Here is a 15,335-nt window from a genome sequence, read left to right on the forward strand (position 1 = left end):
TCTCATAGTCAATCCGTGGGGGAGAATGGGGTGAACTTGGAACAACTACAGTATGAACTGTCCAAGTCAAGAAAAAAATGTGGTGTGATAAACTACTGGCCCAAACAACTAGAAGCATGACACACTTTTTAAAGGCTTAAGGAAACGAGAGATCCATAATTTAAAACACAGGAGCAAAAGTACAAAAATGCGGTCCTTACTCATTTTGCTTGCCCCTCACAACTCACAACACAGACAGTCCAATAGTGCACCTCCTTAAGGAGCAAGGGGTGAAAAGGAATTCCCTCCTGACATCACCTAACTCTCCCCTTCCTCTCCTCATCTCTGGGGATTATCTTATCTGTCCCTTTAATGTCAGCCAGCCCAAATAGCCTCTTGTCAAATATTTCTGTGGCCTGTACTTGAAGAAAGGAATGAGTCTCTCAAATCTGTGAACAGGACATTTTTCTTTTTCTTTTTTTTATGTCAAAATAAACCATCTGCTTGTACAACTGTTTCTAATTACTTCCCTGCCTAGACTCTCCACTTGAGGGGTTTGGTACCAGCACCCCGCCCAGAGCGCTGCCGCCCAAACCCTTGCAGGCAGCTCTCCACGCCCTCGCAGCTCCGGGTAGAGCCCGGTCCTGCACGCCTGGGTGTTTGCGGGTCGGTCTGCCCGGCCGTCTGCTGGGGGCACCTCTCCCCTCTCGGCCTCCCCACCCCCCCGCCCCCCGGGAGCCCCACCTCGCAGCCACGCTCCTGCCTCGGCAGCCTGGAAACTCAGCATGCGCCCCGCAGGCTTGGGGAGCGTCTTGCTGTTGGTGTCTTCCCTTCTCCTGCCAGGGGGCCTGTCAGCTGTTCCGCAAAGCTTTAAGCCGTCTCTGAGGTAAGTCTGGTTTGTTTTTCTTGAAGACAGACCTGCCCTGCCTTGTGTGGCGGGACACAAAGCTCCGGGATGGCTGCCCCAAGCCAAGAGCAGTTAGGAAGTTGGACGCCAGATCAACTGTTTTTCAACCTGTTCCGATTCTTCTTCCATCTGCACTGTGTATTGCCTTGCCCCTGTTCATTTGTCCTTCCTTGGGCAACATACAATCATTGAATACATTCATCATTTCCTCCTACTCCAATGCATATCAGGAGGAATTTTCTGCCGTGCCAGGTGTACCTGTGTGTTCTCATCACCTAGAAGGCGGAGCTATTGCGTGGGGCCGGGGTCAACATTTTGCATCGCATTTTCAAAGAGGACTGGAGGCACATCGCGATAAGGAAACTTTTCTGTTCTAAAAGTACAGTTTATAAGTATCGCTTATTGCAACTTGAAAAAGCCTTATGTCCTCTGCTATCATAACCTGTATGGTTCTTTCTATATAGTCATCTCTCCTTTTTCATAAAACAACTGCCCCTGGCCATCAGCTAGCAACAGGACCTTTGAAAGAGAACTGAAAAGTCAGCCAAGGGTCAGACTTGGGATTAATTTGCATTTAATCTAAATGCGCTGTGTAAGGTTCAGTGGCGGACCTCCAAGGGGCAGGACAGGATCCTCCAGTCCACCTGGAAGACGGTCCTGTTCTTCGGTGGGGCAGGTCACCACTTAGACATCTGTGGTCATTTCTCCGGTGATGACCAGTGCCCGGTATCAGCTTGGTCTTCAGAGAAACGGGGGAGGAGGGGGTGCCCAGGCTAACGATCTCCAGGGGGTTGGCGGTCGGTCTCCAGTTCGGGATCTGGGTGGACCCTGGGAGGCCGCGGCGGCGGGGGCGGGTGGGGGGATGCTCGGAGCAGAAGGGGCAGTGTCTGGACGTGACAGTGGCCCCCGCTGTGGTCTGTCGCCCCTGCAGGAGCGGCCCGGGCGCCGCCTCGTGCAGGCTGTCCCGGGCCGAGTCGGAGCGCCGGTGCCGCGCGCCCGGGCAGCCCCCAGGGGGCGCTCTGTGCCACGGCCGCGGCCGCTGCGACTGCGGGGTGTGCATCTGTCACGTGAGCGAGCCCGGCGTGTACTTCGGGCCCCTGTGCGAGTGCCACGAGTGGGTGTGCGAGACCTACGACGGCAGCACCTGTGCAGGTAAGGGGGCGCGGCTCCGGCCCCTTGGGGAAGTGGGGGCTGGGGACCATCCCATCAGATTGCTGGAAGCCACCACGGGGAGGGCGGGCGGTTGCTGCCTTTTGCCGGTCGGTTCTGGAATCACGTCTCTTAACCCCGACCTCCGCCCTAGGGCCCAGACTTCAGTGGAAATAATATTTGCTAAGGTTCACTCGCTCGATTACAAATCTCAGCTTCTACCGTTGCTTCCTTATTTACAGACCAAACCTCCCCACTTCCCCGTAAATGGAGTTATTTCGCTGGGCTCTCCACCCTGATCACGCATGTTAATCATAATATTTGCAGAGTGGAAGCCCCTATTTATTTTATTTCTTAATTGAAATGTAGCTGATCGACAGTGTGGTGTTAGTTGCTGACCTGTGTTTTATTTCTTTACTGAGGAAGCACAGGAGAATCTTATTTTCCTAAATTCCAGGGAAGCCCAACTTGTTTTTGAATGTGGATTTGCCCTCTCATAGGCAGCATTTAGTTGACACGTAGTGGCCTATGTCAGAAAACCGTACACCAAAACGAGCAGGCCCGTATTTTCTTGGAAGCGATGGCTTTTGTATTGTTTTCACTGCTCCCATTTTTTGGCTTCAGCGTAGCTTGGTGTTTTGTAAGGGTGGAGTGAAAATAAACTCATTTCCTTTGCACATTTTAAAGGAGTGATTTGGGTTCTCATACTGGAAGGGGTCAAGCTATTTCTTCGAAGAGATCACCCCTAACGTCTATAACCAGTTTCACATAACTGTGCCGTTTGCTTGGAGCCAAGAACCTCAATCAGGTCATTGTGAATGATCCAGGCCCTCGGTCAGTAAAAGTGCATCCTCAGTGCACTTTTGTGGGAATACACACAGTGCGTTCCCACCAGTGTTTGGCAGACTTGTAGGAAAAAAAAAAAATCCACTTATTTTGCCCACAGTGTAGCTGAGAATGAGAGTCCAACACTAACAGAGAGATGAAGCATGAGTTTGTAGCAAAATGTTTCTTTTCTCCTATGGCATTTGGGCCTAGAAGCCAGGGAGGGTACTTAAGAGGTGGGCTGTTTGACCGTGAAAAAAAAAAAAGTCATATAAGTAATTTGGAGGGCCACAGGTGCTTCTGTGTCTTTGTTTAGCCTTGGAGGCTGCAGTTCAACCCTTTAAAAGTGTTGAATGCCACTACTTATTTTAGCTTGTCAGTCCCATATGCTACAGTGCTATTAAGGGCAGCCCTTTGGAATGAAAGCTAAGTGTTGTCTAATATTTCTCTCCAAAGTCCGCTGTTACCTGGCTTCCCTGGCTTTGATTGCCTCTGGCAAGGCCTCCTCAATATCGTGAGTTCTGGGCATATTTTTCAGGGCATTTTGCATTGTTCTTTCTTTGGAAACATAACAAGCAGGATGCAATTTTCACCCAGTAAGCTAGTTCTGGTTACCAGTAACTTGAACTCCCCTTTTAAAGAAGCTGATCGGTTCCTTTCTGTTAATTAAAGGGTAGCTGTGGTGTGTATATATACTCTTGTTTATCTCCCATGGAAAATGACTTGTTTCATCCTGCTATATTTGTCATTACATTCCTTCCATCCTGGTGCAAAATGCAGCCCTGAGTCATGCATGGTTTTGTTTGCTTGTGTGTATATTCCTGCTTCTCTATATTTAAGACTGAATGAAAGAACCCTGTTCATTTCCAGTCCTCCTCTTTCTGACTGTTGCCCATTGATGCCAGCTCGCTGGGCCTGGTATAGAATCTGCCCCTGCAAATGCACTGGCTACATTTGCCAGGTCAGTGAGGACAGCCTTACACACAGTCTATCTGGTTATCTTGCCAGCTTGCCCAGTTGTTCTGTGCTTCAAGTTTAGCTACTCAATTCTGTCTGCAAGAAATAATCCCTATATTATCGCCAGTAAGATAGAAACATGGGCTTCCCCAGTGGCTCAGCGGTAAAAAGAATCTGCCTGCAATACAGGAGACACAGGAGACATGGGTTCAATCCCTGGGTCAGGAAGATCACCTGGAGGAGGAAATGGCAACCCAAGAATTTCTAGTATTCTTGCCTGGGAAATCTCGTGGACAGAGGAGCCACGGTGTCACAAAGAGTCGAACATGCCTGAGCACTCACTCACTCAAGACAGAAACGTAGCAGGTTGTCTTTTATGTTTTATGTGCTTCTGGGCCTTGGTCTCTGTGATAAGACCCTATAGTTGATTTTCAGAAATAGAGTAACTTCCAGAGACTTCCCCCACCTCTGTGAAGAAAACACAATCGTGCTCTGGCAGGGAATCATAGAGTGGTTAAGACTGTGGGCTCTGGGAGAAGTTTTCCAGGATTTGAATCCCACACTTAACTTCTGTATGAACTTGGGCAGTTACTTAACATTCCTGAGCCTTGATTTCTTCATCTGTGAAATGGGAATAATAAAGTACCTATTTTATGGGATTGTTGTGAGGTTTAACAGATGCAGGAGACTTAGAATACTGTTTTGCATAAAGTCAGCACTCAATACACATGACTATGCTTGTGTATTAGATACATATGAATATGAATACATATGAATATGTATGTATATATGAATATGCTTGTGTATATAGACATGAATATGTCTATATAACATTATTTTGGGATGCACAAAAGGTGAGCTAGGATGAATGGATAGAAAGAGAGAGATAAATAGCCTGGCTTCGTGTTTGTTAGTCAGTTGATATGGTTAAAGAAGTTTAGTTTCATTAATGTCTTGGGGGTGGGGAGGACCTGTTATTGATCCAAAGCTCAAAAAGTCAAGCAAGGACAGTGATTTTGGCTCAACCTGAGAGCAGCTGTAGGAGATACACTGTGCTCTTTTCAAGTTAACTCCACTGGGATTCTTACACCGTGACTCATAGGAGACATACTTATTTTAGATGAGTTGGTTGAGAGTGATGACGTTTACATGATCACAAGTGGTCTTTCTCTCCCAGTCTCCACTGGCTCCTGGCACATGAATCTTCCTCCAAATTCTATAGCATAAAGATGTGACCCAGCGATTATTTGTGTGGGCATGATGGTCTAATGAGGAGTAAATTCATTTTGGTGAAATGTTTCTTTAAGAACTGTCAAATGTTTGATTCTATAAAAATAAACTTTCGGTTTGGACTTCATGGTATCCTGAATAACCCCCTGGGTACCTGTGATTACACTTAAAGTATTGGTTTCTTAAACATTTTTCCAATCGCTTTTTGAAATATATCACTTAAAAGAGTTTCAGTTTTAGGAACTTGGAAAAGCTAAATTGAATCCATTGTAGCCAGTTCTATAAAGTGCTATTGGAGATGGTAATGGCAACCCACTCCAGTGTTCTTGCCTGGAGAATTCCATGGACAGAGGAACTTGGCGGGCTACAGTCCACGGGGTCACAAAGAGTCAGACACGACTGAGCAACTAACACACACACACACACACACACACACACACACACACACACACACAAAGTGCTATATGGCCTTCCCTGATGGCTCAGTGGGTAAAGAATATGCCTACAGTGCAGGAGATGAAGGAGACTTGGGTTTGATCCCTGGGTCAAGAAGATCCAGGGATCAAACCCGTGAATCACATGGACAGAGGAGCCTGGAGGGTTACAATCCAAAGGGCTGCAAAGAGTTGGACACGATTGAGTGACTAAGTACTCACACTTGCACTCATAAAGGGCTGTATGTTTGCTAGACTCTCTGTTTACTATTAAAGATGTTGTGCTATTAAAGATGTTGTTGTTTAGTTGCTTAGTCATGTCTGACTCTTTGCAACCCTGTGGACTATAGTTTACCAGGCTCCTCTGTCCATGGGATTTCCCAGGCAAGAATACTGGAGTGGGTTGCCATTTTATTCTCCAGAGGATCTTTCTGACCCAGGGATTAAACCTGTGTCTCCTGCATTGGTGGGTGGATTCTTTACCACTGAGCCACCAGGGAAGCCCCGTAGGATGTTGTAAATACATGCATATGTATACCTGAATCACTTTGCTGTATACCTAAAACTAATGTGGCTTTGTTCATCAACTATATTCCAATATAAAATGAAAAGTTAAAAATAATAAAATGAAGGTCAGTTAACTCCTAAAAAAATAAAAATGCTAGAAAAAATGAAGACTATATGACTGCTTCCCACTGAGTAGGGAGGTTCAGAGAAATACCAAATGTCTATAAGACAAGGAAGAATATAATTTCTATGTATTTCTATGAGGGTTCTATTAAGGTAGGAATTAGATATTGTGGTTTAAATTTTGGAAAAGTTGTAGTATTTGACATAAAGTTTTAGTATAAGGAGGTTTTTAGTCCAAAGGGTAGACAATTGGAATTCTGAGTGAAGAAAAATTGAAGAAATGGTTTAGAGGCAGAAAAACATGTGGGTACATTTGGAGAAGAGTGAAGGGTTCTGGGGCTGGCTTCACTGGAAATTAGGGCTGTGGGAAGCCTAGTGGAAGATATATTGAGAGTTACAGCTGGACATCTGGCAGAGAGCTCTGAACCTGAATGTGAAAGTGAAAAGTTAAAAGTGAAAGCCACTCAGTCCTGTCCAACTCTTTTGCAACCCCATGGACTATAGAGTCCATGGAATTCTCCAGGCCAGAATAGAGTGGGTAGCCCTCCCCTTCTCCAGGGAATCTTCCCAACCCAGGGATCGAACCCAGGTCTCCTGCAAAAGAATTGCAGGTAGATTCTTTACTAGCTGAGCCACAAGGGAAGCACGCTGAATGTGAAGCCTGTGCTCGATTAAACAGCATATAGGAACCATGAAGCAGTTTGAACATGGGAGCGATTGATGGTCAATGCTTTGATTCATGGAAAGTAATATGGTTGGTGGCTAGGGGCCCAGCAGGTTGGGCTAGACACTTGATGGGGAGGAACTCAGGTTAGATGGTGTTTAAATAATAGTCCCGGGGGGAGGGAGTAAGGATAGAATTATGAGACATTTTAAAGACTGGTGAAAGAGAGACTCACATGCTTTAGTACTCAGGGATGAGTAAGATGGTGTCAGTGATAGAACTGATGGAAGAAAGTCAGGAGAAACAATCAGAAAACTCATCAATGGTGAAAAGGCCCTACTAAATTAAAGACACTTACTTTTATCTGGAATTTCTGTGAAATGAAGAATGATTGCTTGTAGAATGAGTCTGGACTTTATGGCAGTTCTGGGGTTAGATGGGAACCTTGTCTGAATCGTTAACTCGAGTTAACTTGTTTCTGTCATTCATCCCTGAGACAGTGATTTCAGTTCTCTGAAACTTGGTTTCTATTTCTGGGACATCTTTATGGATATAAAGAACTTGACATTCTGCATGATAGTATTCAGAATAATTTTTAATCTTTATCTATAAATACATTTAATATCTATATAATTTAAAGATTAGTTTATAGATTTTAATTTATTCAGACTATGAAACATCCTTATAACCATTGATTTAAACACACATGGTATGAAAATACTTAAAATACATGGAAATACCCCTAATATGGAAGGATTAGTAATTTTTTTCTGGCAGCTATTTCTGACGTCTACGCTGTTAAGTGGTATGAGAACTATATAAGTATTCACGAGAACTGGACTTTCTGAATCTTTATCGTCTGTCCCAGAACTGTTAGACCTACTTGCTCCTCACAGTTGCATTTTCGTTACACTTTGTTTTTTAAATTGGAGGATAGTTGTTTGACAATGTTGTGTTAGTTTCTGCTGTACAGCACTATGAATTAGCTATGTGTGTGCATATATCCCCTCCCTCTGGGCCCTCCCTTCCACTCCTCCCACCCCACCCCTCCAGGTCATCACAGAGCGCCGAGTTGAGCTCTCTGTGATATACAGCAGCTTCCTACTAGCTATCTGTTTAATACGTGGTGCTATCTTTATATCTCTGTGCTACTTTCTCAATTCATCTCACTCATCTCACGTGCCCCCACCCTATGTCCACAGGTCCATTCTCTATGCCTGCGTCTCTATCCCTGCCCTGAAGATAGGTTCATCAGGACCATTTTTCTAGATTCCACATATACGCAGTAATATACGGTATTTCTTTTTCTCTTTCTGACCTACTTCACTGTGTATGACAGACTCTAGATTTATCCACATCTCTACAAATGACCCAATTTTGTTCCTTTTTATGGCTGACTAATATTCCATTGTATATATGCACCATGTCTTTACCCACTCCTCTGCTGACGGACATTTGGGTTGCTTCCATGTCCTGGCTATTGTAAAGAACATTTCGATGAACATTGGGGTACATGTGTCTTTTGGAACTATGGCGGCATTTTTCTTAGATAATTGAATAACTGTCTCCGAGCCTATTTTGTGGAATCACTCTTCGGTTTTTCTTTCTTAGTTGTCTTCCGTTTTCCACCTTGCCTCCACCGTAACTGCAGTTCTGTATCCAAAGATTCAACCTACCCTGGATCATGGAGTGCTGGGATACATGTTTATTGTAAGACATCCACATTGTAAGTGGCACTGTACAATTCAAACCTGTGTAGTTCAAGAGTCAGCTGTATTTAGCGAAACATTACTATACGTTCTAGAGACATCGGGGGTGGGGTTGTTTAATCACAGGAATGTAAACCAACTTAAGACTGAATAGTAATCATTCCAGTTCTTAAAGCTCCCCGCTTTCCAGTCCTGTACTTCAGTCCTCTCCCTGCTCTCCAAACTCCTTTCACTCACTATTCATCATGTATATTTCATTTCCAAATTCTGCTCATTTGGGGCAAGGAGTTCAGCTATTAAATCTATTACCTTGTTTCTTGGTCATCCAGAGTCTTTGAAGTCTTGGTGTCTATTCTAAGAGTTGATGTCTTTAGGTATTAATGTTATATATATATATATTCACTTTTTTCAAATCTTGCTTTATAATGTATATGTACTTATAAATAATATAAATACCAAGGCCTGGGGAAGTTCTCTTTATACGTATATATTCTGATTCCAGTAAAAGCATATATATGTGTGTGTGAATATGTATTTGCTACCTTAAATTTATACACATATGTTATATACATTTGAATACATAAATATGTCTTCAGATGTATGTTTGCATGTGTATGTGTTTATGTCATGTGTATGTGGATATTAATATATGAGTATATGCACAATTACATTTACCTGTGTGTGTTTACGTATGTGTTTGCATCTAAATGTACCACAAAGACACACACATGTAACCCCTCTTTCTGAAAAACTGCTGTCTGCAGAGGGGGGGTCCATTCCATTTTCAAATCTTTGCAACACTAATACTTCTGATAGAAAAGGCACCTTGGGTTGTTACCACATCTGTAAACCTACTACAAACCAATAGCTTATTGGGGAATACTTTGGGTGACTGCCTCTTCAAAACATCTCATGAAGATACTGGGAAGTTACTTGGTTGGCTCCTAATTTGGTTGTCTTTTTCACTGTTCAGTCAATCAAACATTATTAGGCTGCTGAAGTCACATTTGAACTACGATTCATATTTGGTAAGAATGAATGAATGAAAGTCGCTCAGTAGTGTCTGACTCTTTTTGACCTTATGGACTGTAGCCGCCAGGCTCCTCTGTCCATGGGATTCTTCAGGCAAGAGTACTGGAGTGGGTTGCCATTCTCTTCTCTGTGGGATCTTCCCAACCCAGGGTTTGAACCTGGGTCTCCTGCATTGCAGGCAGATTCTTTATTGACGGAGCCACCAGAGAAGCCCCATATTTGGTAAAGACGTTCTCTAATTCTAATACTAAAACTTTTTTCATAGACAGGAAAGAAAAAATGACTCCCTTTCCTACTTTTTAAGTGAAAAATAGTACTGCTTTTGTCACTAACATATTTTTATTCTGCATTCATTTTATGGTAATTTGAAAATTCCTTAAAGCCCCCTGTTCCATACTGAAGCCTTGAATCCAGGGTTAGATGCAAAATCACTGAGGATTCTTCTTATAGCCTGCAGTCCTAAAACTATAAACCAAATCATAAATTTTCTCTATCCTCAAGGCAATAATATCTTCTTGTCTGGTTTTGCCTATAACAATAAATTCTACTATTACAGAAATTTGATTTCCTGCTTAGTTCATCCAAATTTTCTAATCATACCTCAGCAGGGAGAAAAAAGGAAATAAATAAAATGAGATAAATCAATTTTTATGTTTAACTGAATTGGGCTTCCCGGATGGCTCAGCAGTAAAGAATCTCCCTGTAACACAGGAGACACAGGAGATGTGGGTTCAGTCCCTGGGTTGGGAAGATCCCCTGGAGGAGGAAATGGCAACCCTCCTGGTATTCCTGCCTGGGAAATCCCATGGACAGAGGAGCCTGGCGGACTACAGGGGTTGCAAAGATGTCAGACATGACTGAGCACAGGCCCGAACTTCATAAGACAACTGGATTAGGAGACAGAAGCAATAGGTGGAGGTGTGGTGGGGGACTGAAAGGGAGCTAATTTGTAGGAGGAATTTGGTTTAGCTTTCTACCTTTCTTCCTGACTAGAATGCATGTGGAGTTCCACAAGCCTGTCTTTAAAATTGAAGTATAGTTAATTTACAACATTGTGTTCATTTCAGGCATACAGCCCAGTGGTTTTCAGATGTAAATGTGTGTGTGTGTGTGTGTGTGTGTGTGTGTGTGTGTGTGTGTGTGTGAGTGTATTCTTTTTGTCTGTTCTTTTCCATGATAGGTTATTCTAAGTTATTGAACATAGTTCCCTGTTTTATACAGTAGGACCTTGCTGTTTATTTGATATATAGTAGTCTGTATCTGTTAATCCCATACTCCTGTTTTATCTTTCCCCTTTGGGAACCATAAGTTTGTTTTCTATGTCTGTGGATCTATTTCTGACTTGTAAATAAATTTGTTTGTGTTATTTTTAGTTTTCACATGTAAGTGAGATGTAATTTTGTCTTTCTCTGTCTGACTTACTTCACTCAGTAGGATAATCTCTAGGTCCATTCACGTTGCTGCAAATGGCATTATTTCATTCCTTTTTATAGCTGATATTTAATGTTGTGTGTGTATATTTATATACTATTCCACCTCCTTTGGGCTTCCCTGATAGCTCAGTTGGTAAAGAATCCACCTCCTATGCAGGAGACCCCGGTTCAGTTCCCGGGTCAGGAAGATCTGCTGGGGAAGGGATAGGCAAACCCACTCCAGTATTCTTGGGCTTCTCTGGTGGCTCAGCTGGTAAAGAATCCACCTGCAATGTGGGAGACCTGGGTTCGATCCCTGGGTTGGGAAGATCTTCTGCAGAAGGGAAAGGCTATGGACTGCATAGTCCACGGGGTCGCAAAGATTCGGACACGACCGAGTGACTTGCACTCACTCACCACCTCCTTTTATTGCCATATATACTTTAAGTGCTTCAGCACATAGAATGAAATTCAAGCAAGTTAAGTATATATGTGCTGTGTCTCCCCTTCAGTCTTATTATTAATTACAGCCTCTTGTAAATATTAAAGTTAGGGTTATACATCCCTATTTTCCCGTGATTATATAGATATGTGTGTTATAAGATAGGTTGTTTCCATTCATTCTTTCTTGCTTTTTTCCTTTAAGAATAGATCATGGCCCTCAGTCTAGTTTATACATATATGATTAAGAATTTTTGTAAGTATATGATGTGCTATAGTATGAATGTATTATTTCATTAAACTGTCTGCTATTAGTGAACACTCTGGTTGTTTGAAGTTTTTGTTTTTTTTGATATAGAGACTTGAAAGAGCATTCGATTTAAAATTGCTCAGATACACTCACACTCATACACGTACACAGCTCTCTAGCACTCTGGCTCTTGCACAAGCAAGTACACACTAAAGTGAGTCGGGTTCCGAGACACGTGAGAGGGTATCTCCAGGCAACAGAAGTGTGAATAAAAGTGTCTTCCTGTGTTGACAATCTTGGCAAAGGGAAACTTCAAACAGGGTGGAACTGGGAGATCTGAAGCTTTTGTCCTTTGGGAAATTTCAATTCCAAGCGGTCTGGGATTCAAGGTCGTGAGTCACATCTGAGAAGGGGGAGGAGTATAGTACTGCTGGGGAGAGAGGACCACCGGGATGTGCCAGGGCGTTTTCAGAGCCCCACACGGGTAAATTCTCAAGCTATTTTCCATTAATTCTTAAATTGATAAAGATTGAGAGCTGCAGGAAGGTTGCAAATCTCATTTTCTTTGGAAAAGAGTGCTTTGTCTTTTCAAGGATCACATTTCCTGGCAAATAAGAAACTCTATTTGGTAATAGAACTCATTCTTCTGTCTACTCTAAATCATCTTATTTAAGACTGGCTAGAATGATGGCTTTGTAAAGGGAAGAGAAAAATAAGACCTTGATAAGAGTGCTCACTGGTCTGACCTAGTGTCACCTCAGCCTTAATTTACATGGTGGCTCAGGTTTCTATGCCAAAGTGCCTGTCATCCTAATTGTATGTGATCACTTGTTTGAACATCAACTTGTTCCAAGTCAAGAGTGACCCACTCCAGTTTCCTGATTTATTATTTTATCTGGATATTTCCTAGGAAAAGGCAGGCTAAATTTTTTTCTTAAAAGGGGCCAAGGAGTTAAGTATTGCTTAGAAGCTTCTCTTCCAGCATTGCACGAACGTAAATTTGTGATTTAGTCAACGAGAATAAGGAGCCAAAATCAGGAAATCAAAAAGCACGGTCACCGTATTTCCTAATTGGTCATTACTGCTCTTTCAAAGCTGTCATTTTCTGCTGTGCACAACAGTTATACAAAACTAGTCATTTCTCTAAACAAAATGACTTGGCCATTTAATTAAACCCTTTCTCCTCCAAAATACAGAAGACAAGTTATAGACTTTCTTCTTTTTTGCTTTCTTGATCAACACCATTATTTATATAAGTTCTAAAAGCAGTATTGATGTGAAAATAACTCATCTTTAAGAAAGAAAGGATATTTTTAAGAAACTAAGAAAATATGTTTTTGAGAAAGAAAGCAAATAATTGATTTGTTAGCTGTGTACTAGATAGACTTTTGATTGCTTCCTTGAATAGATTTGAGCCCTAAAATTAGTGTTGTATTAGTAATACAAAAGAATAATATAAAAATATCTATTTACTTTTGAGCATGCTTTGATGGAAAATATTTTCATACATATGAATTCATTCACTTTGCTGACAAAAGTTCGTATAGTCAAAGCTATGCTTTTTTCTAGTAGTCATGTGCAGATGTGAGAGTTGGACCATAAAGAAGGGTGAGTGCTGAAAAATTGATGCTTTTGAATTGCACTGCTGGAGAAGACTCTTGAGAGTCCCTTGGACAGCAAGGAGATCAAACTAGTCCATCCTAAAGGAAATCAACCCTGAATATTCATTGGAAGGACTGATGCTGAAGCTGAAGCTCCAACACTTTAGCCACCTGATGTGAAGAGTTGACTCATTTGAAAAGACCCTAATGCTGGGGAAGATTGAGGATAGGAGGAGAAGAGGGTGACAGAAGGTGAGATGGTTGGATGGCATCACTGGCTCAACGGACATGAGTTTGAGCAAACTCTGGGAGATAGTGAAGGACAGGGAAGCCTGGCGTGCTACAGCCCATGGGGTCACAGAGTCGGACATGACTGAAAGACTGAACAACAACAACAGTGAATTCATTCACTTCTTCTATAACTTGAAAGAGGTGGTCAAAATTATTATTCTTCAGGGACTTCCCTGGTGGTCCAGTGGTTGAGATTCTGTGCTTCCAATGCAGGGGGTACAGGTTCAATCCTTGACTGAGGAGCTAACATCCCACATGCAACATGGCACACTCAAAAAGTAATATATATATATATATATGAGTGAGTGAGTGAGTGAGTGAAGTCGCTCAGTCGTGTCCGACTCTTTGCGACCCCATGGACTGTAGCCTACCAGGCTCCTCCGTCCATGGGATTCTCCAGGCAAGAGTACTGGAGTGGGTTGCCATTTCCTTCTCCAATATATATATATATATATATATATATATGTGTGTGTGTGTGTGTATGTAATTCTCTATCTATCGTACTGAGTAACCCAAGAAGAAATACATCCCCCAAATCAATAGATAGCTTCTCTTCAAGCATATTAAAGTTGTCCAGAGACAACATATTTAGGGGAAATTGTTCAGTTGCTGAGTATTGGCCGACTCTTTGCGTCCTCATGGACTGCAGCACGCCAGGCCTCCCTGTCCATCACCAACTCCCAGAGCTTGCTCAAACTCATGTCCATCAAGTCGGTGATGCCATTTAACCATCTCATCATCTGTTGTCCCCTTCTCCTCCCGCCTTCAGTCTTTCACAGCATAGGGTCTTTTCTAATGAGTCAGTTATTCCCAACAGGTGGCCAAAGTATTGGAGCTTCAGCTTCAGCGTCAGTCCTTCCAATGAATATCCAGGGTTGACTTCCTTTAGGATGGACTGGTTTGATCTCCTTGTTGTCTAAGGAACTCTCAAGTCTTCTCCGGCACCACAGTCCAAAAGCATCAATTCTTGGGCACTCAGCCTTCTTTATGGTGTAATATTTAGGGGAGTTTCATGAGTTTGGAGTCTTGAAATGAGAACCTCATTATTCAGGAATCTCATTTTTCCATTGAAAATATATCTTGATGTTTTTTCTTTTTTTGTGGAGAAGCAGATTTTCCCTCCCTTTCTGTCTTATGTCAGAGATAGTGCACATAAAAGCTCAAATATTGGGCAGGAGAAAGAACACCTCATTCATTTAGCATCAAAAGAAGTCCAGGTAACAGAAATCACTGAGACTAAATTACTCATACCAACAAAGAGCTTTTCTCTCAGCTGTAATTGAAATTTTTAGAGTGATTGCATTGAGCACTAAATAAAGATTCACTAGAGTCAGCAATAAGGGAAACTCTTTCACAACCTTTGGTTTCCTTTTCTATAAAGTCAAAAGAAGACATAGGTAGGAGAGTTGAATGTGTATTTCTTATTTTCATGGACATCAACTAGTATTAGTTTGTGTATTACCCATTTTGGATAGTATGAATAAATCAACTTTGATATTATTTTTGCTCTTATAAAATTAAGGTGTTTATAATATGAAATCCAGAAGTGAAAATACATACATTTTAAAATATATATATGGCGTTTTTTAGAACAAAGAGATGTGAATTGACAGAAATGCACGAGGAGAGAAGAAAAGTATGTAGAGAAAGTGAACAATTTTGATTAGGTCATCATGAGCATTTCCTTTGTGCCTTGAAGGTGGGCATGTCAACCTTTGCATCCTGATATGTGGGTTCTGGGGACATGCTACGTCAATCACTCATCAACCCGCCTGGCATGTGACATTCCTGAATGCTTCTATCTCAGACAGCCCTGCTTATTTG

At 42.2% G+C, this 15,335-nt stretch overlaps 1 protein-coding gene across 2 annotated transcripts in view; it reads left to right on the forward strand.

Annotated features, from left to right (window-relative positions):
- The first annotated feature begins 520 nt into the window (after positions 1-520).
- ITGBL1 (integrin subunit beta like 1) overlaps positions 521-15,335 on the forward strand; it is a 214,816-nt gene continuing 200,001 nt past the window's right edge. Inside the window, exons 1-2 of one of the 2 annotated variants that reach the window (XM_081552093.1) lie at positions 521-865; positions 1,818-2,038. In XM_081552093.1, coding sequence (XP_081408219.1) covers positions 765-865; positions 1,818-2,038 — 322 coding nt within the window. In that variant the 5' untranslated portion in view covers positions 521-764. The remainder of the gene's footprint in view (positions 866-1,817; positions 2,039-15,335) is intronic. The other variant, XM_081552094.1, reaches the window with a different exon arrangement.

This window comes from Giraffa tippelskirchi, chromosome 12, assembly GCF_054371585.1.
Source record: "Giraffa tippelskirchi isolate mGirTip1 chromosome 12, T2T-mGirTip1v1.2.pri, whole genome shotgun sequence".
Classification (NCBI taxonomy): domain Eukaryota; kingdom Metazoa; phylum Chordata; class Mammalia; order Artiodactyla; family Giraffidae; genus Giraffa; species Giraffa tippelskirchi.